This window comes from Carassius auratus, unplaced genomic scaffold (assembly GCF_003368295.1).
Source record: "Carassius auratus strain Wakin unplaced genomic scaffold, ASM336829v1 scaf_tig00044244, whole genome shotgun sequence".
In the NCBI taxonomy this organism is placed as follows: Eukaryota; Metazoa; Chordata; class Actinopteri; order Cypriniformes; family Cyprinidae; genus Carassius; species Carassius auratus.
In genome coordinates, this window is record NW_020526816.1 from 419 (window position 1) to 26843 (window position 26425).

Consider the following 26425-nt stretch of genomic DNA (forward strand, 5'->3'; position numbering starts at 1 on the left):
AATATTCAGTGCAAATCTTGCCAAACTGAAACATGCTTATGTCTTATGAAATAAAATGTTTTCTGCAATGCTGTAAGACAGTTTTTAATGTGTTAGAAGTTATATGCACAAAAACTAATGTTAGGACTTCAATGATCAAGATTGTCAGTTTACAGCTTTCTGAGTCCAGTAATGCTGAAATAGTGCTTTTGTTCAAATGAAGTGAAATCAAGCCCAAATCTGCTCAAAAGCTTGTCTCTCTATTAGAGAAAGCTGTTTCATTCAGTATTCAGTGCAAATCTTGCCAAACTGATAGATGCTTAAACCTTATGAAGTACAATGTTTTCTGCAATGCTGTAAGACAGTTTTTAATGTGTTAGAAGTTATATACACAAAAACTAATGTTAGGACTTCAATGATCAAGATTGTCAGTTTACAGCTTTCTGAGTCCAGTAATGTTGAAATAGTGCTTTTGTTCAAATGAAGTGAAATCAAGCCCAAATCTGCTCAAAAGCTTGTCTCTCTAATAGAGAAAGCTGTTTCATTCAGTATTCAGTGCAAATCTTGCCAAACTGATAGAAGCTTATGCCATATGAAATACAATGTTTTCTGCAATGCTGTAAGACAGTTTTTAATGTGTTAGAAGTTATATGCACAAAAACGTCCCAAGGTTACGCATGTAACCCTAGTTCCTTGAGGGAACGAGACGCTGCGTCGATAACGCTTTGGGAACGTCCCTGACGAGACCGGCTCTGAACATCGTGTGCAATCTGTCCAATGGACGGGCGTGACGTCACGGGCAGGGTGACGTAGCGACCAGGAAGCTATATAAGCACGTGCCGTGCAGCTGGCTTCAGCTTCGAGTAGGGAAGCAAGCGCCGGCAGGGGTGCCGGGAGTATGGCTCTGCGACGCAGCGTCTCGTTCCCTCAAGGAACTAGGGTTACATGCGTAACCTTGGGACGTTCCTTTTCGGGAACTCGAGCTGCGTCGATAACGCTTTGGGGAACGAAGTGCCAACGCTGCCAGACTACCAAATCCCTGCCTAGTGTGTGTCCGAAGAGCACAGCTGAGGCGAGAGAACAGAAGAGCCCGGAGCGGCTCGCATATCAAGATCGTAGAATCTGACAAATGTAGAGGGCGTGGACCACCCCGCAGCGTTGCAGATGTCCAAGAGGGACACACCTGCTGAGAAGGCCTTGGAGGCCGCCATACCCCGAGTAGAGTGAGCCTTGGCCCCCAAAGGAGGGGGAAGACCAGAGGGCTCATAGGAGTCGTTGATAGCCTCGACTATCCAACGACTAAGGGTCTGCTTAGAGGCAGGGGAACCCTTTTTAGGAGGACCATAGCAAGCAAGCAATTGGTCAGGTTTTCTCCACAGCAGCTCTGTGGACGTATGCGTCCAGTCCTCGAACTGGACACACACAGTTTAGCTTCTCTTGGTCTGGCTCCCGAAAGGGAGGAGGACAAAAGGCCTGCAGTACGACAGGTTGTGGTGTAACAGAGGGAACCTTTGGAACATAACCCGCTCGAGGGTATAAGAATGCTTTGGCCATACCAGGGGCAAAGTCTAAATAAGTAGGGGCCACCGAAAGGGCCTGGAGATCTCCAACTCGTTTTAGCGAGGTGATTGCCAGTAGCAGGGCAGTTTTCAGTGTCAGATGTCTATCTGAGATATCTTGTATTAGCTCGAATGGAGCTTTACAAAGAGCCTCTAGAACCACAACCAAATCCCAGGGGGGAATACGGGACCGTACTGGAGGTCTTAGCCTCAGTGCACCTCGGAGGAAACATGTAACTAGGGGGTGTCTACCCACTGACTGATCATTGAAAGGGACATGGAAAGCAGCTATGGCCGCCACGTACACCTTTAAGGTGGAGTGGGATAACCCCGCAGAGAGCCTAGCTTGTAAGAACTCCAGAACTGTACCAACTGGGCAGTTAACAGGGTCAAGGTGGCGATCTCTGCACCATGAAGTAAAGAATGACCACTTCAGGGCGTACAGTTTCCTCGTAGAGGGAGCTCTGGATTGGAGGAGGGTCTCAACAACCTCAGTTGAGAGACCAGCTGCTAACAGTTGTGCCCCCTCAGGGGCCACACCCACAGCTTGACGACTCCGGGCGAGGGTGAATAATTTGCCCTACGCCTGAGAGAGCAGATCTGTCCTGATCGGAATCACGCATGGAGAGCCGTCGAGGAGAGAGATCAGATCTGCGAGCCATACTGGGCTCGGCCAGAACGGGGCTAATAACAACAGACGGACCCCGTCCCGGCGTACTCTCGCCAGAACTCCCGGGAGCAGAGCGATAGGGGGAAAAGCGTACAGACGAAGCCTCGGCCAGGTCTGTACCATAGCGTCCAGTCCCAGAGGAGCTGGATGAACTAGAGAGAAACAGAGGGGACATTGCGATATCTCTTGAGTCGCAAAGAGGTCCAAGAAAACTCTCCATATCTACTTCACCACTTTGGGGTGAAGCCCCCGGGTCTCGGCCCCTGTCTCGACAGTACGTCTGCTCCCACAGTCAATCTCCCAGGAATATACACTGCTCTGGACAAGAGGAGTTTGTCCTGGGACAACAGAAGGATCTGATGTGCCAGCTTGTACAAGGGGCATGGATGCCGATCTCTCTGGTGACTGATATAAGAGATCGCCAATGTGTTGTCGGTGCGCCCCAACACATGGTGACCTCTCAGGTCTGGGAGGAAATATTTTAATGCTCGATGCACAGCTAGCATCTTTAGACAACTGGTATGCCATGTCAGATGGCGACCGCTCCACAGACCGCGGGCAGGGTGGCCACTCATGACCGCACCCTAACCGGTGAGGGACACGTCTGTCGCTAGCGTTACACGGCGACCAAGAGCTCCCAACACCGGGCCCTGATTCAAGACCCAAGGTTTCTTCCATATGTCTAAGGCACGAAGGCATCGCCGCGTGACCTGAATAGTTCGGAAAGGATTTCCCCTCGGGGAAAACCCCTTGGTCTTGAGCCACCACTGTAGGGGCCTCATGTGCAGCAGGCCAAAAGGTATCCCGTTGGACGCAGCTGCCATGAGCCCTAGCAGTCTCTGAGACTGCTTGACAGTGAGTGACTGGCCATCTTTGACTCTCTTGACTGATGTGAGGATCGACTCGATCCGAGCAGGAGACATACGTGCCTGCATCGTGGTCGAATTCCATACTACGCCTAGATAGGTGGTTCTCTGAACTGGAGAAAGTACACTCTTCTTGGCATTCAGTCTCAAACCCAGCTCCCCCATATGGGCGAGAACGACACCTCGATGTCGAACCGCCATCTGCTCTGATTGAGCTAGAATCAAGCAATCGTCGATATAATTTAGAATGCGGATGCCCTGCATACGGAGGGATACCAGAGCCGCATCTACACATTTTGTGAACGTGCGGGGTGAGAGTGCAAGGCCGAAGGGAAGTACTCGATATTGGTAGGCTTTGCCCCCGAAAGCGAACCTTAGAGACTTCCTGTGTTGTGGAAGGATGGAATTGTGGAAGTATGCGTCTTTGAGATCTATTGCGACAAACCAGTCCTCGGATCTGATTTGGGCTACATCCTGTTTGACAGTGAGCATTTTAAACTTCAGTGACACAACTGAGAGGTTTGGGTGACGTAAGTCTAAGATCGGACGCAACCTCCCCCATCCTTCTTTGGAACTATGAAATACCGGCTGTAAAATCCGGATTCCCTGTCTAGAGGAGGGACCACCTCGATGGCCGCCTTCCTTAATAGGGCATTCACTTCTTGTTCCATCACCAGAGCCTGCTGGGGGGCGACTACTGTCGGTGTGACCCCATTGAATGTCAGCGGGACCCATTGAGATACATTTGGCAGTAGTTTTCACGCTGCTAACTGATGTACTAAGGGAATCAGTCTCTCGAGACTGACCTCTGGTGTAAGAGGCCCCCGAAGGGGCGGCGAGCGTCTCAGCTCCGATACGCGCTCACGGGCGGAAATAACTGAGAGCGGTGCTCGCTGGAAGCCGCTGCACCCTGAAACTCTTGCAGGGTTGGCAGACCCACCTCCCGAGGGCACTGAGGTGAGACGGGCACCGTGTGATGAGGTGGACACCGCTCTGCCCCAGTAGGGGCCGCCCTCTGTAGTCGTGACCGAAATGCGTCATGACTTTTTGGCCGTTGAACTCCCAGTCTGCTCTTTCAGACTAGGCTGGGAAGTCACTGGCCCGGAGCGTTGCTTCAGCCTCTGATCCCGTTCCTTAAGCGGGGAACACGGGCGGCAACACTCTGTTTGTACGCGGAGGGGGCTGCTCCTGCCCAGCAGTCCCTCCAGTACATCTAACTTCATGAGTCAAATAAATTGTCATTATATTCCTCAGAATTTAATGCAATCAAATCAGACAAGTAGACACGGTCTGGATTGAGATAAAATTCACATAGAAGTGATATATTGACCTCCTTTAAGTTAGATAATGGTCATTAGATTCCTCAGAATCTAATGCAATTCAACAATCAGACAAGTAAACACGGTCTAGATTGTGATAAAGTACACATTGTAGTGATATATTGACTTCTCAATGTCATTAAATTCCTCAGAATTTAAAATAATCAAACAATCAGACAAGTAAACACGGTCTAGATTGTGATAAAGTACACATTGTAGTGATAGAACTAACTCCTGCTTATTAAATGGAGTTTAAATAACCAGACACGCGGTCGGGTATGGAAAAATTCACATCAAAACTGAAAATGATGTAATACACGCGTTGCCTCGACAGCGCGCTAGAAGCTTAGTCACACAAACAATATTAATCCCCTCAGAGATTAAATAGGTGCTCATTAACACTACCCGTATAAGGCATAACACTGTTTGTTTTATACTGTGCTTATGCAACTTTATGTTTGTGCAACTACAAGCTCGCCAACGCCCTCCGTGTCAATCTCCTCGGAGAAAGAAAGGCAGAGCGTCAAGCCCGATGCTCGGGGGGGAAGAACCGAAGCTCGGGCTTCCGAATCCCGGAATCAGGCAGATCTGGTGGATAAGGTAGGAGATAAGGACCTGCCCGTCTCCATTCCTTCCAGCAGATCTATCCGCGAACCCAACGAATGCCGGCGCGGCTCCGCCTCGGCGAAAGCGGAACCGGCATCGCGAGGAACCGGCATCGCGAGGAACGCTGGCGAAGGCTCACTTCTCGAAGAGAGCCCTCCGGGATCGAAGCGTCCGCATTGGCACTATCGTTTACAATGCGGGCAGTCGGCCCCCTCGAGAGCTGACTCAGCGTGCTTCGATCCCAGGCAAGCCACGCACAAACTGTGTGTATCCCCACTCGTAATGTAGCGAGGGCAGGGAGGAACACACAATCTATAACGTGGCTTGGAATCGCCCTTAATATGTTGGTCTATGCTTTTACTTTTGGCATATTGAGCTGTTTTAGCGATCTTTTAATGGCTAGGGACAGACAACAATAAATAGGACCAACGGGACAGACTTTTGACATGCACACACAGAGCGCTTGCTGACAGAGCGAAGCTGAAGCCAGCTGCACGGCACGTGCTTATATAGCTTCCTGGTCGCTACGTCACCCTGCCCGTGACGTCACGCCCGTCCATTGGACAGATTGCACACGATGTTCAGAGCCGGTCTCGTCAGGGACGTTCCCAAAGCGTTATCGACGCAGCTCGAGTTCCCGAAAAGGAACTAATGTTAGGACTTCAATGATCAAGATTGTCAGTTTACAGCTTTCTGAGTCCAGTAATGTTGAAATAGTGCTTTTGTTCAAATGAAGTGAAATCAAGCCCAAATCTGCTCAAAAGCTTTTCTCTCTATTAGAGAAAGCTGTTTCATTCAATATTCAGTGCAAATCTTGCCAAACTGAAACATGCTTATGCCTTATGAAATAAAATGTTTTCTGCAATGCTGTAAGACAGTTTTTAATGTGTTAGAAGTTATATGCACAAAAACTAATGTTAGGACTTCAATGATCAAGATTGTCAGTTTACAGCTTTCTGAGTCCAGTAATGCTGAAATAGTGCTTTTGCTCAAATGAAGTGAAATCAAGCCCAAATCTGCTCAAAAGCTTGTCTCTCTATTAGAGAAAGCTGTTTCATTCAATATTCAGTGCAAATCTTGCCAAACTGAAACATGCTTATGTCTTATGAAATAAAATGTTTTCTGCAATGCTGTAAGATAGTTTTTAATGTGTTAGAAGTGATATGCACAAAAACTAATGTTAGGACTTCAATGATCAAGATTGTCAGTTTACAGCTTTCTGAGTCCAGTAATGCTGAAATAGTGTTTCTGTTGAAATGAAGTGAAATCAAGCCCAAATCTGCTCAAAAACTTTTCTCTCTATTAGATAAAGCTGTTTCATTCAGTATTCAGTGCAAATCTTGCCAAACTGAAACAAGCTTATGTCTTATGAAATAAAATGTTTTCTGCAATGCTGTAAGACAGTTTTTAATGTGTTAGAAGTTATATACACAAAAACTTATGTTAGGACTTCAATGATCAAGATTGTCAGTTTACAGCTTTCTGAGTCCAGTAATGCTGAAATAGTGTTTCTGTTCAAATGAAGTGAAATCAAGCCCAAATCTGCTCAAAAGCTTTTCTCTCTATTAGAGAAAGCTGTTTCATTCAGTATTCAGTGCAAATCTTGCCAAACTGAAACATGCTTATGTCTTATGAAATAAAATGTTTTCTGCAATGCTGTAAGACAGTTTTTAATGTGTTAGAAGTTATATACACAAAAACTAATGTTAGGACTGCAATGATCAAGATTGTCAGTTTACAGCTTTCTGAGTCCAGTAATGTTGAAATAGTGTTTCTGTTCAAATGAAGTGAAATCAAGCCCAAATCTGCTCAAAAGCTTTTCTCTCTATTAGAGAAAGCTGTTTCATTCAATATTCAGTGCAAATCTTGCCAAACTGAAACAAGCTTATGCCTTATGAAGTACAATGTTTTCTGCAATGCTGTAAGACAGTTTTGAATGTGTTAGAAGTTATATGCAGAAAAACTAATGTTAGGACTGCAATGATCAAGATTGTCAGTTTACAGCTTTCTGAGTCCAGTAATGCTGAAATAGTGTTTCTGTTGAAATGAAGTGAAATCAAGCCCAAATCTGCTCAAAAGCTTTTCTCTCTATTAGATAAAGCTGTTTCATTCAGTATTCAGTGCAAATCTTGCCAAACTGAAACAAGCTTATGTCTTATGAAGTACAATGTTTTCTGCAATGCTGTAAGACAGTTTTTAATGTGTTAGAAGTTATATGCACAAAAACTTATGTTAGGACTGCAATGATCAAGATTGTCAGTTTACAGCTTTCTGAGTCCAGTAATGTTGAAATAGTGTTTCTGTTCAAATGAAGTGAAATCAAGCCCAAATCTGCTCAAAAGCTTTTCTCTCTATTAGAGAAAGCTGTTTCATTCAATATTCAGTGCAAATCTTGCCAAACTGAAACAAGCTTATGCCTTATGAAGTACAATGTTTTCTGCAATGCTGTAAGACAGTTTTTAATGTGTTAGAAGTTATATGCACAAAAACTTATGTTAGGACTTCAATGATCAAGATTGTCAGTTTACAGCTTTCTGAGTCCAGTAATGTTGAAATAGTGCTTTCTGTTCAAATGAAGTGAAATCAAGCCCAAATCTGCTCAAAAGCTTGTCTCTCTATTAGAGAAAGCTGTTTCATTCAGTATTCAGTGCAAATCTTGCCAAACTGAAAGATGCTTATGCCATATGAAATACAATGTTTTCTGCAATGCTGTAAGACAGTTTTTAATGTGTTAGAAGTTATATGCACAAAAACTAATGTTAGGACTTCAATGATCAAGATTGTCAGTTTACAGCTTTCTGAGTCCAGTAATGCTGAAATAGTGCTTTCTGTTCAAATGAAGTGAAATCAAGCCCAAATCTGCTCAAAAGCTTGTCTCTCTATTAGAGAAAGCTGTTTCATTCAATATTCAGTGCAAATCTTGCCAAACTGAAACATGCTTATGTCTTATGAAATAAAATGTTTTCTGCAATGCTGTAAGACAGTTTTTAATGTGTTAGAAGTTATATGCACAAAAACTAATGTTAGGACTTCAATGATCAAGATTGTCAGTTTACAGCTTTCTGAGTCCAGTAATGTTGAAATAGTGCTTTTGTTCAAATGAAGTGAAATCAAGCCCAAATCTGCTCAAAAGCTTGTCTCTCTAATAGAGAAAGCTGTTTCATTCAGTATTCAGTGCAAATCTTGCCAAACTGAAACAAGCTTATGTCTTATGAAATAAAATGTTTTCTGCAATGCTGTAAGACAGTTTTTAATGTGTTAGAAGTTATATGCACAAAAACTAATGTTAGGACTTCAATGATCAAGATTGTCAGTTTACAGCTTTCTGAGTCCAGTAATGTTGAAATAGTGCTTTTGTTCAAATGAAGTGAAATCAAGCCCAAATCTGCTCAAAAGCTTTTCTCTCTATTAGAGAAAGCTGTTTCATTCAATATTCAGTGCAAATCTTGCCAAACTGAAACATGCTTATGCCTTATGAAATAAAATGTTTTCTGCAATGCTGTAAGACAGTTTTTAATGTGTTAGAAGTTATATGCACAAAAACTAATGTTAGGACTTCAATGATCAAGATTGTCAGTTTACAGCTTTCTGAGTCCAGTAATGCTGAAATAGTGCTTTCTGTTCAAATGAAGTGAAATCAAGCCCAAATCTGCTCAAAAGCTTGTCTCTCTATTAGAGAAAGCTGTTTCATTCAATATTCAGTGCAAATCTTGCCAAACTGAAACATGCTTATGTCTTATGAAATAAAATGTTTTCTGCAATGCTGTAAGACAGTTTTTAATGTGTTAGAAGTTATATGCACAAAAACTAATGTTAGGACTTCAATGATCAAGATTGTCAGTTTACAGCTTTCTGAGTCCAGTAATGTTGAAATAGTGCTTTTGTTCAAATGAAGTGAAATCAAGCCCAAATCTGCTCAAAAGCTTGTCTCTCTAATAGAGAAAGCTGTTTCATTCAGTATTCAGTGCAAATCTTGCCAAACTGAAACAAGCTTATGTCTTATGAAATAAAATGTTTTCTGCAATGCTGTAAGACAGTTTTTAATGTGTTAGAAGTTATATGCACAAAAACTAATGTTAGGACTTCAATGATCAAGATTGTCAGTTTACAGCTTTCTGAGTCCAGTAATGTTGAAATAGTGCTTCTGTTCAAATGAAGTGAAATCAAGCCCAAATCTGCTCAAAAGCTTTTCTCTCTATTAGAGAAAGCTGTTTCATTCAGTATTCAGTGCAAATCTTGCCAAACTGAAACATGCTTATGTCTTATGAAATAAAATGTTTTCTGCAATGCTGTAAGACAGTTTTTAATGTGTTAGAAGTTATATGCACAAAAACTAATGTTAGGACTTCAATGATCAAGATTGTCAGTTTACAGCTTTCTGAGTCCAGTAATGTTGAAATAGTGCTTTTGTTCAAATGAAGTGAAATCAAGCCCAAATCTGCTCAAAAGCTTTTCTCTCTATTAGAGAAAGCTGTTTCATTCAGTATTCAGTGCAAATCTTGCCAAACTGAAACATGCTTATGTCTTATGAAATAAAATGTTTTCTGCAATGCTGTAAGACAGTTTTTAATGTGTTAGAAGTTATATGCACAAAAACTAATGTTAGGACTTCAATGATCAAGATTGTCAGTTTACAGCTTTCTGAGTCTAGTAATGCTGAAATAGTGCTTTTGTTCAAATGAAGTGAAATTAAGCCCAAATCTGCTCAAAAGCTTGTCTCTCTATTAGAGAAAGCTGTTTCATTCAGTATTCAGTGCAAATCTTGCCAAACTGATAGATGCTTAAACCTTATGAAGTACAATGTTTTCTGCAATGCTGTAAGACAGTTTTTAATGTGTTAGAAGTTATATACACAAAAACTAATGTTAGGACTTCAATGATCAAGATTGTCAGTTTACAGCTTTCTGAGTCCAGTAATGTTGAAATAGTGCTTTTGTTCAAATGAAGTGAAATCAAGCCCAAATCTGCTCAAAAGCTTGTCTCTCTAATAGAGAAAGCTGTTTCATTCAGTATTCAGTGCAAATCTTGCCAAACTGATACACTGTTAAAAATTACCAGCATTTCACAATAATTAACAGTATTATTTTACAGTAACTTGTTGTAATTAAGTTTCCCTGTAATATCCCAATGAATACCTGTAAAAACTACAGTATCCTTGGATTTTACAGCATTTAACACTTATTTTACAGTAAAATATTGCAATCTAAAACCTGCTGTTATATCACAACAAGGTCTGTAATATCACATCAACACAGTGAAAAAAATTAAGGATTTCACAACATTAAACAGTATTAATACAGTGAAATATTGTATTGAAATGTGCCCTGGGAAGTCACATGACATAACCGATCTGTTTTGAATTGAAGGCGCCATCGTGTCCCCTCTTTTATTCCGGGCTGAATGGAGAAGGTGAGCAGCATGCATGTTTGCAGCACTTACATATGATATTTTAACACAATTATAATATATACTTTCAAGTAAACGTTTATCGCACAGTTCACATTTGTTAGCAAGTGTCCGGAATTGTTGAAAATTCTCTCACAGCATTTGCTAATAGTAGTAATGTTAGTAATGACGAGAGTTTCGCTAATATTTTACATATAAATATCACAGTTTAGACAAATCTGGTGTTTGTAAAGTTTATAAACCAATGTGGGACAAGCATTACTATTTATGTGTGCATATTTCTGTAATTAGTCAAGGTTATCATAGATTAGCAGGGCTAACCGTTAGCTGTTTAACTTTAATAACTTAGTGATTCAAACGGTCAAAAAATATTTTCCAGCGGATATCCTAGTTACAGTATGACTGAGGCCGGTGACACACTGGCTGCGTGGCGTGAGCGCCGCGTGTCTGAAGCGTCCCAGAAGCGTGGTGGATTCTGTGTCTTTACACACCAGAAGCGTGCCTGACGCGGTGCTGGCGCGCTGCTGCTGTAGAGGGAGACCGTTGACAGACCAGGCTCATGTCTTCATTACAACAATATATACTTTTTTCTACACACCTACACCTACGCCTACTGATAAAGGACACCGTCAAAAGTATTTACGGCGAAATAGATTATGTTTGACAGGTGCAATATTTGAAAATCGATAATTATTATTTTTTTATTACATTTATATCTGAATTTGTCAACCTATAGACTTTAAAATATCAAAATATCAGGAATTCATATGTATTTGTGTACAAAATGACATTTAAACACATTTTCCTATTATATTTAGCCTGGAAAAGCTTCCAACACGCGCGCCTGTCGCGGTAAAAATAGGCGTCGGTTCTATTTCTAGCAAGCAAGCGTTTGCCGCGCTGAGACGCTGGAAAACTCTTGCATGCTAAAAAATAGAACCAACGCCTGTTTTTCACCCCTCATTTACACTGAACACGTGTGCGGCGCATTACGGCTGCGACAAGGTTTTATTCCGTCCTCCACGCGGTGCCAACTCACACCGAGAGCATATCAGAAGCGGAGCGACTGGATGCGTGAGACCACGTGATTGACTTTCGTCGTCCATTCTCCTACCAAGGATATATTGCCAATATACATGCAATACGTTTGGGAGTCTGCACAGGGTGTTTATTTTGAAATTGACAGGGATTTTTGACTTTTATTTTGTATTTCCGGTGCGACTTGGACGCGCGTCCGTCAAAAATAGACTAGGCGCCTATATTTAGCGAAGCGGCGCGGAGAGCCGCTTCTGGGAAGCGTCTGAAACGCGCCGCGTCGCGGCCGGGGTAAACACAAGCATTGACTAGAATGGGCGTGATCAGCTACGGTAGCCGTGTCGCAGCCGTAATTCGCCGCACACGTGTTCTGTGTAATGCTGTGTTCACACCAAACGCGAATAGAGCGTCAAATTCGCGTCTACCGCGCCTAGTTTGCCGCTTGACCATTTTGAGATCATTCGCTTCATTCGCGCGAGTAATTCGCTTCATTCGCGCGTGAAATTAACTTCACAACAGACGCGAATTCGCGTCATGGGGGGGCTTCTGCCAGCTGAGTTCACGCAGCATTTTCAACCGCCATTTTTATTCGGATAATTTTCCAAATATTACTGATATTGTGTCATGAAATGTAGTTTTAAAAGTATTTCAGGCGAGAATGTAGTTGTTTTAAACTCAAATATGCGGTTTATTTATAATGACAGCGTCTATTTAAAAAATGTGTTTCGCCGATCACGGAGATGAGCTCCATGCGATCAGCGGGAGCTCCGTCATCATGTATCCGCCGAGAGTAGCCTTACCTCGGCTAGATCTTCTGACATTTGCCGCTGGCTCTGATGTGTCTGTAGTGGTTCAAGATAAAATATAATTCGTTTGGGGTAAAATGAAACGTTTCTTATCTTTGGCCTATATTCAATTTATCTATTAATATGTTTTATATATATATATAGGTCATTTTTATTCCAGTCTCTATAGAAATATGAACTTTTGTCATATAGCTCCGGTTGACTGCTCACTGACAACATCTGCCGTTCCTCCTTGTTGAATGAGTGGAGAAGGGTATTCCTGCACAACCGGAGGCTGCAGGAACATACTGTTGAATGAGTGACTCCTAGCAGGCTCCTGATTGGTTAACGCAGCGCGAATTGACGCCAAAGTTCAAATTTTTCAACTCGGGCGGCAGACGCGAATTCGCGTCAAACGCTAAATGCACAAAAAGCACCATTCGCGCTTAACGCGCGTTTCGCGCGAAGCGCTCTATTCGCGCGTCAATTCGCGTCATTCGCGCGAACTAGACGCGCGAATGAGGCGAATTTGCGTCTTCCGCGCCGCGCTTAACGCCCCATTCGCGCCGCGAGACCTCCAGACGCGCGTAAACGCGCCTTTGCATTGACTTAACATTGAAATCATTCGCGCCAGACGCTCTATTCGCGTTTGGTGTGAACACAGCATAAGGGGTCACGCGCCACACGCGCGTGTTGGAAGCGTTTCAAGGCAAAATATACTAGGAAAATATGTTTATATGTCATTTTGTACACAAAGGCATATTAATTCATGACATTTTGATATTTGAAAGTCTATAGGTTGGCATAGGTCAGATATAAATGTAATTTAAAAAATAAAATAAATTATTATAAATTTTCAAATATTGCACCTGTCAAACATACTGTCAAAACATACTTTGCTGTCAATACTGTTGACGGTGTCCTATCAGTAGGTGTGTAATAAAAGTTTATATTGTTGTCATGAAGACAGCTGGCACGCTGCTGCTACTGTAGGTGACATAGAGGGAGGCCACCGAAAAACCAGGCTCTTGTCTTCATGACAACAATATAAACTTTTTTTTACACACCTACGCCTACTGATAAAGGACACCGTCAACAGTATTGACGGCAAAATAGACTATGTTTGACAGTTGCAATATTTGAAAATCGTCGGTCCTATTTTTAGCATGTGCGCGTTTTCCGCGAGCCTCCCGCAGGCAGTCTGCAAGCTCTAACCTGTTAACATGGGAGCGGAATTAAAAACAGACACGCCACGCAGCTGAGACGCTTGCGCTATGCATCCAGTGTGTCGCCTGGCTTTGGTTCCATTTCTAGCATGCATGCGTTTTCCGTGCGGCTCGAGTACCGCCGGAGACATATAGCTAAAATTAAAATACAATTATTAAATTATCATAATCTGCAATCAAACTGAAATTCTTATTGTTGGTTTCCTTTGTGTAATTTCTCCTTTTTCTTTCCTTTTCTTTTCTTTCCAGGTCATCAGAGGGCGAGGCTAACCATCCTTTTCAGTGTCAGGCTAAGAGTGAGGAGAAATAGATTAGGTACAGTAGGTGACTAGTTAACATGCACCACAATGTTCAACTGTAAATTCGTTGGCTGTAAGCATGTGTCTGAGAATGTGTGTAACTATGTTCAGCACACAAAACTGCATAGCAATGCCCCCAATTATCACTACCAGTGTGGGGTGCCTGACTGTTCACAGAGGTACAGAAAACACACGGGACTGCAAATTCATATGTATAGGCAGCATAGGTCCTACCTGCAAGCTGCTGGGCCTATACTGCCTGGTACATCAGCTCTACCACCTGACACATCAGCTCTACCACCTGACACACCCTTGAAATGTCTGCTTGAGGCTTGTGCATTTAAGTGTGACACTTTGGCCTCTCTTATTAAGCATTTGAAGATGCACATGAGGGAAGGAATGGTAACTACATGTCCATTTAGAGGTTGTGATTGCACGTTCACACACGTGATGACTTTTGCTTCACATATTTCCAGAAAACATAGGTGTGCAGAGGATTCAATTTTAGATAACCTTGTTTTAGACAAGTCTATTGCTACAGAGCCGTTGACAGGACCCAGTCAGTCATATTCAGAGGCTGACATGGAACATAATGAACCACAAATGCCATTAGCTGTCGACGAAAACCTATTTTTACAGAACCTTACACTTTTTTACCTGAAATTGCAATCTAAGCTACTCTTACCAGCAAGCACCATTCAAACCATTATTGATGGCTTTCAAAGTGCTCATGAACTTGGCCTGTCCAATTCCCTAAACATTCTGAGTGAGAAACTAAAAGAACTCAGAATCCCTCAGGCCACTATAAGCAGCATCACTGAGGAAATGAACAGAGATGATCTACTCACACTCTATAACAGGGGAATGCTCAGTACAGATGCAAAAAGGAAGGCTGCTTTCAAAGAGTGTTTTAACTATGTTCATCCTGTTCCTTTGCTCTTGGGCATTGATGAAAATGACAAAGAATGTTTTGCTCAGTATGTTCCTATTCATGAGACATTGGAGACACTTTTCAAAAATGAGTCTCTACGCGAACAGTATACCATAACACGTTTGCAGCCATCTACTGATGCTGTCTATCAGGATGTCAAGGATGGAGAAGGCTTTCAAAGTAATCCAATGTTGAAAGCTGACCCTTCTTCACTTGGTTTAATACTGTACCAAGATGCCTTTGAGGTTGTCAACCCCCTGGGCTCAGGGAAAAAAAAAAACACAAGGTTTTAGCAGTTTACCTAACTCTTACTGATATCTTGCCTCACAATAGATCTTCTATTGATCAGATGCAACTTGTTCTCTTATGTAGGGAACAGGACTTTAAGTATTTTGGGGTAAATAAAGTTTTTGCTCCCCTGATTGAGGACCTCAAAATTCTGGAGCAGAGAGGTGTAGTCACATCTGATGGCATTATACTAAAGGGCTATTTGGTTGCCATTGCAGGAGACAACCTGGGATCCCATTCTATTGGGGGATTCTTGGAGAACTTCAGTCGGTCTACTTATTTTTGTCGATACTGTGAGGTGTGTAGAGATGATTTCCTGACTAATCCTATATCGTGTGGTACCAAAAGAACAGCCCAATCATACGCAAGTAATTTGCAAGAGCAGGAAACTACTGCCACCGACTCTGTATGCGGCATAAAGTTTGACTCTCCTTTCAATCAGCTTTCACATTTTCATGTTTGCCAGCCTAGCCTTCCACCGTGTCTAGGCCATGACTTATTTGAGGGAGTCATAGCTTATGACCTTCCTTTATATATTCGCCATTTAGTTGAGGATAATCATTTTACATACCTGCAGTTAAACAGGTGCAAGAACCAGTTCCGATATGAAGTTAACGATGGTAAAGACAAACCAGCAGACCTCTCTCCCAGCAGCGACAAGCTCAGTGGGCATGCAGTTCAGAACTGGTGTTTGCTTAGACTTCTCCCACTCATGGTGGGTGACAGGATTAAAGATCCCTGCGAAAATGAGGTGTGGCAAATGATTTTGCAGCTGAGGGAGATTGTTGAGCTCATCTGTGCACCGGTCATTACAGAGGGCCAGGTTGCGTATCTTAAAGTCCTCATAGAGGAGTACATAGACAACAGGACAAGGCTTTTCCCCAATGCCCCCCTCAGACCAAAGCACCATTATCTGTGCCACTATCCATCTCTTATCATCCACTTTGGCCCACTTATTCGCCTATGGACACTCCGATTTGAGAGCAAACATACATTTTTTAAACAGTGTGCCAGAAAATTGCACAATTTTAAGAATTTGTGCAAAACTCTAGCAGAGAGGCACCAACTTCTACAAGCGTACTTGAGTGCAGGAAACTTGTTCCCTCCACTTGTACAAGCAGAAAAGGGTACTGATTTTCATGTTGATGATTACAATGACAGGATCAGGGCATCTGTAGCCAGTTGTCCATTCCAGTTACAGTCGGCAGTGGCTTCTAACTATGTTACAGTCAAAGGCACAGATTACAGAAGGGGGATGCACATTTTACTAGAGAACAGTGATGAAGGGCTTCTTATTGGGAAGATTATGCTAATTATTGTTGTTCATAATTCGGTCTATTTTGTCTCAGAGAAACATACTTTTGTAAAGTTATGTGACACAGGTGTGTACTGTGACCTAGGAGTGGCCCAAGACAATTATGTGTGCATTAAGCAGGAAGATCTACTGGACTACTATCCTCTTTCAGCATACAATGTGTATGATCAGTCCCTTATTGCTCTCCACCATTCTTTTCCAGAGGCAGTATGAGCAGGGAGGAAAGTGAGGATACAGGATATGTGAGGAGAGATGTGAGTAGTAGAGCAGTACAGTCGAAGCAAACAAAGTTTTTTTTTTTTTTTTGGTAGCCTTGAATAAAGTTGATTTTGTCCTTAACTTGCTTTGTTGATTGAAGAGACTATAGTATGAAATATGCATACAGTGTAGGGATGGCAAAAATGAGAAATTACAGTGTTTCATGATTCAATACTTAATGAGACTAGGCCAAGGAAGCAGTGTTGTCATACTTGCCTGATCTCCCTGATGACCTTCTTACCACCATGCTGGATGAGCTTGGGGTCGAGTCTATTGAAGATCTGACCTTGGTGGAGGAGAGGGATCTGGTGAAATACCTCAAACCTATCCAAAGTCGGAAGTTAATGAAGGGCATCAAGGACGGTAAATGCATCTGTTCACCCATTACATTTTTAATTCTTTCATGTCACTGAACTAGGGCCTTAGAACATTGCACAACTGGTAGACAATATGCTTTGTATATAGTCCCAAGCTCACACACTTGTTACCTGTCAAATACTATTGGATGAATTGATTAATCTCAGGTGTGCAGCACAGCTTATAGACCTTATTAATGTGTGTGGCATTTGTTTAGTGTGACGTAATGGGTTGGGGAAATGTATAATAGGTATAAAAAATAATAATTGGAATTACAAACTCATTAAAACTGGGCTATTTTTCACTGCTGTTGTTTTCAAAACTGGAAATACATAGAACTGAATGCAGCTGATGCTTATTACTTGCATGCATTTCCAAACTTAATAACAATAGCAGTGAAAAACAATCAGACCCTTTTATGATGAGTTTGTAATTCCAATAATGTATTGGCCTGTTATTTTAACTATTGTTCTTTTACGTGGCATTATCAGAGTAATCTTTTAACATGAGTCAATGGCCACTTCTGCGTTCTCCCAACCCATTATGTCACATTCTAACAAATGGCACTCACGTGAATACATTTGAATTGCTTCATCCAATAGTGCTGACAGGAAACCAATTTATGAGCTTCCTCCAGGAAGTACTGGAGCGGGACTACAGTTAAGCACACAATCTATTGACCCCATAGCCCTTCATCTTGCCCTATCTTAATTAATAAATTGTTTTTGTGCCTTCTAGGACTTGCTACTCTTAATATGGAGTTGGTCTCTGCTCCTGATCCAAGTGCTCCAAGTTCCCCAACTCCCTGTTCTCCAAACACAACATTCCAGCCTCCAAATCAGCTGTTGCCCAGCCCTCCAAGCACTGCCCCAAGCACGTCAAGCGCTTTACAGTCTGGCATACCATGGCATGTTGACTTTCGTCTCAACTGGGACCAGGTGTCATCAGCCATTCGACTTAGAGTGGAAAAAGAAGAAAGACCATTGCCAGACGAGAGAAGGGCCTTTGTGGCCATGCTCGTGGACCAAATGATGCAGCATGACCGCAACCCAACCAGAGCCATGTGCCACAGCGTTGTGAGAAACATTGTCAGGTAGGGATGGGACTATTATAAATATTAGCTGTCAGTTGATCCCCAGCCCAGCCCCAACCCCTTCAACTGTTTGTAACTTTCACTGATTCATTCCCTGCACCTATTATGAAACAAGGGTGCAAAAGTGAAGACTTTGTAAACATGGTTTGTTTAAACAGAGCTAGTATATTCAAGAAAACCATAATTGTTTTTATTTTGGTCTTGTTTAGCCTGGTGTTTTTATTTTGGTCTTGTTCAGCCTGATGTTTTTTTTTTTTAAGTGTAGTTCTTTAAGTAATCCTTACATTAGCTGTACGCTTCTGTCATAAGTGCCACAATGGTGACATATTTTCTAATTATCCCACCCACATTTTCAGGAGCCATCCAAAATCATTTGGCGACATTGGCAAGTATGGTGATACTGCTGGAGACGGATGTCACTCTCTTCTGCAACAAGTAAAAACAAGAGTGGAGTATAAAAATAGGAATAAAACTCTTGCTCAACGCCGCAGAAAAAGAAGACCACGCACGGGAATAGCAGGAGAGGCCAGACTGGCAAGAGGTCCTGTTGACCAATACGGGTATGTGGCAATATGTATGTGGCAACATACATGAAAAGACTGTCAATATTTGTTTGAAAGCATGGTATATGACCATGAAGATCCCTGAAACTGGACAAAACATACTTTTCTCTTGACTACTTTATTGACACTTTGACATGGACCCTTTTCACAGCAATCATGTTGCGATGTTAATAGTGTAGTAAACACAGGTGTAATTACCTGTGATTATGGCCTTGTTCCATTTAGGATTAACTGAGCCAGGTCACTGATATTGTGCATAGTGGCTCTCTGGCATGCATGGTTGTGGTACACTAAATACCTTGACCTTAAAGGGATATTCCACCATTTGGGGAATTAAGCTAATTTTCCACCACCCCTCGAGTAAAACAATTGATTTTTACCTTTCTCCCATTCATCCAGTCGTTCCCTGAGTTTGGCGATACCACGTATAGCTCCAGCCTAGCATGGATCATTGGATCGCATTAGACCATGAGCATCTCGCCCTCAAAGTGACTAAGATTTCCTGAATTTTTCATATTTAAAAGTTGTCTCTTCTCAAGTTAGAACATGCAATAAAATAACAGAGAATGAAATGTGGCAATTTTCTAGGCTGATTTGACATGGAACTATACTCTCATTCTGGTGTAATAATCAAGGAACGTTGCTAACTTACCATGGGCGCTGTGATATTACGCAGCAAGACAACTTTTAAATTGGACAAATTCTGGAAATCTTAGTCACTTTGCAGGCGAGATGCTAATGGTCTAATCCGATCCAATGATCTATGCTAGGCTGGAGCTATACATGGTATCGCCAGACTCAGGGAACTGCTGGATGAATGGGAGAAAAGTAAAAATCAATTGATTTTACTCGAGGGGAGGTGGAAAATGAGCTTAATTCCCCAAATGGTGGAATATCCCTTTAATTATTTTGATAAAATACACCTGTGTTTACAACACTATTACACTGTAACATAACTTCTGTGGGATGGGTCTATTTAGACAGTCACAACAGGGAATCAAACTGCTGACCCTTAAGTCATGAGACGACTTGCTCCAACTTCTGAGTTATAACCATCCTCATTAGTATTGTTACTCTGTGATGCCCACTCCTAGGTGTGTCAGGTGGGGCCCAGCAGATTTGCCAGAGGGGGAGACTGAGGCAACGTTGGAGAATATAAAGAGGGATCTGCTGAACATCTACTCAGGCATGCCATCTATTGTCTTTTTGGGTAATTTTGTTTAGAATTTAGTAATTGGTCAAGATCTGAACACTGTGTGTGTTGAGCGGCTACAAGACCAAATTGTTACTTGGGTACTAACAATACATTTGTATGTCTGTATACACAGAGGAAGGAATGAGTGGGGCAGAGAGAGCAGAACCAATGATGGAAAAGACATATGTCATCCTGCGGAAATACCTTAACAAAGTGCCTTCTGCAGCAATGTCTGAGATCAAACAGGAATGGCCATTTCTCTTCTCTCAGAAATGCCTATTCTCGCACTTTAACCTTCTGACGGACGTCAATGTCCTTCAGAAGCTACAGGAGGCAATTAGTCGACGAGGACAGACCATCCTGGATTACTGTGCAACACTGGACAACCCCAAGATCCGTGATGTTCTGGCCTGCTATGATCCAGACTCTGACAAGGCTGCCTGCATCCTGCTGCTCCTAATGTTGTACTTCAGAGAGCCGAAAGAGAGTTTGATGCTTGAAGTTGATGTAAGATTTTTCATTCAAATATTTAAAATGCAAATTGAGTGATTACATTATCAACATTTACCTTGCATGATTTACTACCTCTGACCAATGAACAATATTTATCCTTTATCCTAAAACCATGCTATTGTGTGTTAACTATGTTACAGCCATGTGCCACTGCTGTGGACGTCAATACTGCAGAACTCCCCGGCACCCCCTGCTTGATCATTCAAGGTAATGTTACTTTGATCTAGTACCGACATTTCTAACTCATTATTTTGTTTTCATTCTAGAAAGCAGATCCAAATCTTAAGCAGATCCAAAGTGCTCAAAACACATAATGTTGTATCTGTTCATTTCAGGTGACATGATGAAGCCCTCTGGATGGCTTTTGTCAATCGAGGGACATGTCGTGATGGGCCCACACCCTTTCTTTTTACACGGAGTAGCTGCTTTCTTCAGCAGCTATTACATATTCAACCTTGAGTATCCTGCCGCTGGATCTTCAACGCTGGAGTTCATTCAAAGGTATTTTATAAAGATCACATTTAATCTTGTAATTCACATTATAGTACAGGCTTCCAACTCAATGATTGTCTTGAGGTTGAAAATGCTGACAAACAAGGTACATGAGGCTAGCCTGGTGAGACCATCCTGATCTCGCGAACTCATTCAATTTCGCTCTGCAGATCAGTCTGGGTTTCTACACATGTTATGCTGACAAATACCTGCCGGTCCAATCAAAGCTATTTATTTAGTTTTGCTACCTATCATAGTAAAAAATCAACCACTTTGCCTCAGGCAAACCTAACCTGAGGCACCTTGGCTAAAAATGGCAATTTTATGGTGAGCAGAATATCTAACAGGTTTGAATTATAAATCTATTAGGGTTCTATGTGGGGAATAAGCACAGCAAAAAGCACACCTTGATAAATGCTGTCTGCAATATATACTGTAAGTCTATTTAAAACTGAAACTATCTTTGCTTATTAACAGATGCTTCCTGGGCATCAATCCTGAAAGAGGCTCAAAGACCAAGAAGCGGACAACAATGAACCCTCATGTGAGCACCCTTTTGAGGAAACTTATTGACTTTGAGTGGGCATCATAGTTTTTTTTTTTTGCAGCAGCAGCAGTAGTTGTCAGGCTCAGTTTTGAGTAGCCTTGTTCTTTTTGTAATTTTTCAAGACAACTTTGCACTACAAGATTTTTACACAATGCTGTTCCTTGTGGACTCATTATAATGTTTGAGACAGAGAAGAGCACCTGACATTACTTCATCGCTCTCTCCCTTGCTCTCTTATCTTGCCATGAAGGCCTCATTCCCATCCTGTCCATTACTGTTATTGTGACACAGCTAGTTGAATAGTTGAATTTTGCGACAGGTAGTTGAATTGCAAGTTTGCACAATTTCTCTGCATTTTCTGCATTTTAAGATGGCTTTTATGACTAGAAAGTTGAATTTGTTGAACTCTTGAGGTTCTTGGCATCTACTGTACATTGAAAAATATTTTTTGTTAATAAATATGCCAATCGGCTAAAGTTGTCTTTACCTCAGAGTTGTTTGTTGGGGGGAGGGGGTTAATAGTACAATGATTGTAAATTCACAGTAAATGGAAGCTTTATCTGCATTACTTTTACAGTAAGTTATAGGACAATTTTAGCATGACTTCCACAGTATACATTGTAAATTCACAGTAAATTATTGTCAACTTGAACATTACTTTCACAGTACACACTGTAAAAGTACAGGGTCTTGTTGTAATGATGTACAGCAAAATATTGTAATTCCCTAGTAATGTACTGTAATATCACAGTAATTGCTTTGACATTGAAGCTGTGAAGTTACAGTATACAGTTGTGCTTTTACAACAATGCATTGTAATATCACAGATATAAAATTACAGTAAATTGCTGTAACTATATTTCACAGTATATTGCTGTAATCATTACTGTGAAAGTCATGCAAAATTTATCCAATTATTTACTGTAAATTTACACCGAAAATTTTTGCAGTGTAGATGCTTATGCCATATGAAATACAATGTTTTCTGCAATGCTGTAAGACAGTTTTTAATGTGTTAGAAGTTATATGCACAAAAACTAATGTTAGGACTTCAATGATCAAGATTGTCAGTTTACAGCTTTCTGAGTCCAGTAATGTTGAAATAGTGCTTTTGTTCAAATGAAGTGAAATCAAGCCCAAATCTGCTCAAAAGCTTTTCTCTCTAATAGAGAATGCGGTTTCATTCAGTATTCAGTGCAAATCTTGCCAAACTGAAACAAGCTTATGTTTTATGAAATGAAATGTTTTTTGCAGTGCTGTAAGACAGTTTTTAATGTGTTAGAAGTTATATACACAAAAACTAATGTTAGGACTTCAATGATCAAGATTGTCAGTTTACAGCTTTCTGAGTCCAGTAATGCTGAAATAGTGTTTCTGTTGAAATGAAGTGAAATCAAGCCCAAATCTGCTCAAAAGCTTTTCTCTCTATTAGATAAAGCTGTTTCATTCAGTATTCAGTGCAAATCTTGCCAAACTGAAACAAGCTTATGTCTTATGAAATAAAATGTTTTCTGCAATGCTGTAAGACAGTTTTTAATGTGTTAGAAGTTATATACACAAAAACTAATGTTAGGACTGCAATGATCAAGATTGTCAGTTTACAGCTTTCTGAGTCCAGTAATGTTGAAATAGTGTTTCTGTTCAAATGAAGTGAAATCAAGCCCAAATCTGCTCAAAAGCTTTTCTCTCTATTAGAGAAAGCTGTTTCATTCAATATTCAGTGCAAATCTTGCCAAACTGAAACAAGCTTATGCCTTATGAAGTACAATGTTTTCTGCAATGCTGTAAGACAGTTTTTAATGTGTTAGAAGTTATATGCACAAAAACTAATGTTAGGACTGCAATGATCAAGATTGTCAGTTTACAGCTTTCTGAGTCCAGTAATGTTGAAATAGTGTTTCTGTTCAAATGAAGTGAAATCAAGCCCAAATCTGCTCAAAAGCTTTTCTCTCTATTAGAGAAAGCTGTTTCATTCAATATTCAGTGCAAATCTTGCCAAACTGAAACAAGCTTATGCCTTATGAAGTACAATGTTTTCTGCAATGCTGTAAGACAGTTTTTAATGTGTTAGAAGTTATATGCACAAAAACTTATGTTAGGACTTCAATGATCAAGATTGTCAGTTTACAGCTTTCTGAGTCCAGTAATGCTGAAATAGTGTTTCTGTTCAAATGAAGTGAAATCAAGCCCAAATCTGCTCAAAAGCTTTTCTCTCTATTAGAGAAAGCTGTTTCATTCAGTATTCAGTGCAAATCTTGCCAAACTGAAACATGCTTATGTCTTATGAAATAAAATGTTTTCTGCAATGCTGTAAGACAGTTTTTAATGTGTTAGAAGTTATATACACAAAAACTAATGTTAGGACTGCAATGATCAAGATTGTCAGTTTACAGCTTTCTGAGTCCAGTAATGTTGAAATAGTGTTTCTGTTCAAATGAAGTGAAATCAAGCCCAAATCTGCTCAAAAGCTTTTCTCTCTATTAGAGAAAGCTGTTTCATTCAATATTCAGTGCAAATCTTGCCAAACTGAAACAAGCTTATGCCTTATGAAGTACAATGTTTTCTGCAATGCTGTAAGACAGTTTTTAATGTGTTAGAAGTTATATGCACAAAAACTAATGTTAGGACTGCAATGATCAAGATTGTCAGTTTACAGCTTTCTGAGTCCAGTAATGCTGAAATAGTGTTTCTGTTGAAATGAAGTGAAATCAAGCCCAAATCTGCTCAAAAGCTTTTCTCTCTATTAGATAAAGCTGTTTCATTCAGTATTCAGTGCAAATCTTGCCAAACTGAAACAAGCTTATGTCTTATGAAGTACAATGTTTTCTGCAATGCTGTAAGACAGTTTTTAATGTGTTAGAAGTTATATGCACAAAAACTTATGTTAGGACTTCAATGATCAAGATTGTCAGTTTACAGCTTTCTGAGTCCAGTAATGCTGAAATAGTGTTTCTGTTCAAATGAAGTGAAATCAAGCCCAAATCTGCTCAAAAGCTTTTCTCTCTATTAGATAAAGCTGTTTCATTCAGTATTCAGTGCAAATCTTGCCAAACTGAAACAAGCTTATGTCTTATGAAGTACAATGTTTTCTGCAATGCTGTAAGACAGTTTTTAATGTGTTAGAAGTTATATGCACAAAAACTAATGTTAGGACTGCAATGATCAAGATTGTCAGTTTACAGCTTTCTGAGTCCAGTAATGTTGAAATAGTGTTTCTGTTCAAATGAAGTGAAATCAAGCCCAAATCTGCTCAAAAGCTTTTCTCTCTATTAGAGAAAGCTGTTTCATTCAGTATTCAGTGCAAATCTTGCCAAACTGAAACAAGCTTATGCCTTATGAAGTACAATGTTTTCTGCAATGCTGTAAGACAGTTTTTAATGTGTTAGAAGTTATATGCACAAAAACTTATGTTAGGACTTCAATGATCAAGATTGTCAGTTTACAGCTTTCTGAGTCCAGTAATGCTGAAATAGTGTTTCTGTTGAAATGAAGTGAAATCAAGCCCAAATCTGCTCAAAAGCTTTTCTCTCTATTAGATAAAGCTGTTTCATTCAGTATTCAGTGCAAATCTTGCCAAACTGAAACAAGCTTATGTCTTATGAAGTACAATGTTTTCTGCAATGCTGTAAGACAGTTTTTAATGTGTTAGAAGTTATATGCACAAAAACTTATGTTAGGACTTCAATGATCAAGATTGTCAGTTTACAGCTTTCTGAGTCCAGTAATGCTGAAATAGTGTTTCTGTTGAAATGAAGTGAAATCAAGCCCAAATCTGCTCAAAAGCTTTTCTCTCTATTAGATAAAGCTGTTTCATTCAGTATTCAGTGCAAATCTTGCCAAACTGAAACAAGCTTATGCCTTATGAAGTACAATGTTTTCTGCAATGCTGTAAGACAGTTTTTAATGTGTTAGAAGTTATATGCACAAAAACTTATGTTAGGACTTCAATGATCAAGATTGTCAGTTTACAGCTTTCTGAGTCCAGTAATGCTGAAATAGTGTTTCTGTTGAAATGAAGTGAAATCAAGCCCAAATCTGCTCAAAAGCTTTTCTCTCTATTAGATAAAGCTGTTTCATTCAGTATTCAGTGCAAATCTTGCCAAACTGAAACAAGCTTATGCCTTATGAAGTACAATGTTTTCTGCAATGCTGTAAGACAGTTTTTAATGTGTTAGAAGTTATATGCACAAAAACTTATGTTAGGACTTCAATGATCAAGATTGTCAGTTTACAGCTTTCTGAGTCCAGTAATGCTGAAATAGTGTTTCTGTTCAAATGAAGTGAAATCAAGCCCAAATCTGCTCAAAAGCTTTTCTCTCTATTAGAGAAAGCTGTTTCATTCAGTATTCAGTGCAAATCTTGCCAAACTGAAACAAGCTTATGTCTTATGAAGTACAATGTTTTCTGCAATGCTGTAAGACAGTTTTTAATGTGTTAGAAGTTATATGCACAAAAACTTATGTTAGGACTTCAATGATCAAGATTGTCAGTTTACAGCTTTCTGAGTCCAGTAATGCTGAAATAGTGTTTCTGTTGAAATGAAGTGAAATCAAGCCCAAATCTGCTCAAAAGCTTTTCTCTCTATTAGATAAAGCTGTTTCATTCAGTATTCAGTGCAAATCTTGCCAAACTGAAACAAGCTTATGTCTTATGAAGTACAATGTTTTCTGCAATGCTGTAAGACAGTTTTTAATGTGTTAGAAGTTATATGCACAAAAACTTATGTTAGGACTTCAATGATCAAGATTGTCAGTTTACAGCTTTCTGAGTCCAGTAATGCTGAAATAGTGTTTCTGTTCAAATGAAGTGAAATCAAGCCCAAATCTGCTCAAAAGCTTTTCTCTCTATTAGATAAAGCTGTTTCATTCAGTATTCAGTGCAAATCTTGCCAAACTGAAACAAGCTTATGTCTTATGAAGTACAATGTTTTCTGCAATGCTGTAAGACAGTTTTTAATGTGTTAGAAGTTATATGCACAAAAACTTATGTTAGGACTTCAATGATCAAGATTGTCAGTTTACAGCTTTCTGAGTCCAGTAATGCTGAAATAGTGTTTCTGTTGAAATGAAGTGAAATCAAGCCCAAATCTGCTCAAAAGCTTTTCTCTCTATTAGATAAAGCTG

At 40.5% G+C, this 26425-nt stretch overlaps 1 protein-coding gene across 2 annotated transcripts; it reads left to right on the forward strand.

Moving 5' to 3' along the window:
- Nucleotides 1-10089: 10089 nt before the first annotated feature.
- Nucleotides 10090-21752, forward strand: LOC113086880 (uncharacterized). 2 transcript variants are annotated; one of them, XM_026255524.1, is made up of 11 exons: nucleotides 10090-10408; nucleotides 13701-13766; nucleotides 16487-16538; nucleotides 16731-16905; nucleotides 17638-17992; nucleotides 18349-18552; nucleotides 19650-19765; nucleotides 19884-20257; nucleotides 20404-20470; nucleotides 20599-20764; nucleotides 21233-21752. In XM_026255524.1, the coding sequence occupies exons 3-11, from the start codon at nucleotides 16494-16496 to the stop codon at nucleotides 21345-21347; spliced, it is 1617 nt and encodes a 538-aa protein (XP_026111309.1). In that variant the 5' UTR covers nucleotides 10090-10408; nucleotides 13701-13766; nucleotides 16487-16493; the 3' UTR covers nucleotides 21348-21752. The 2 variants fall into 2 exon arrangements, with proteins under 2 accessions (XP_026111309.1, XP_026111310.1); XM_026255525.1 differs by having other exon boundaries at nucleotides 10092-10408; nucleotides 13701-16538; nucleotides 19650-19741.
- The last annotated feature ends 4673 nt before the right edge of the window (nucleotides 21753-26425 follow it).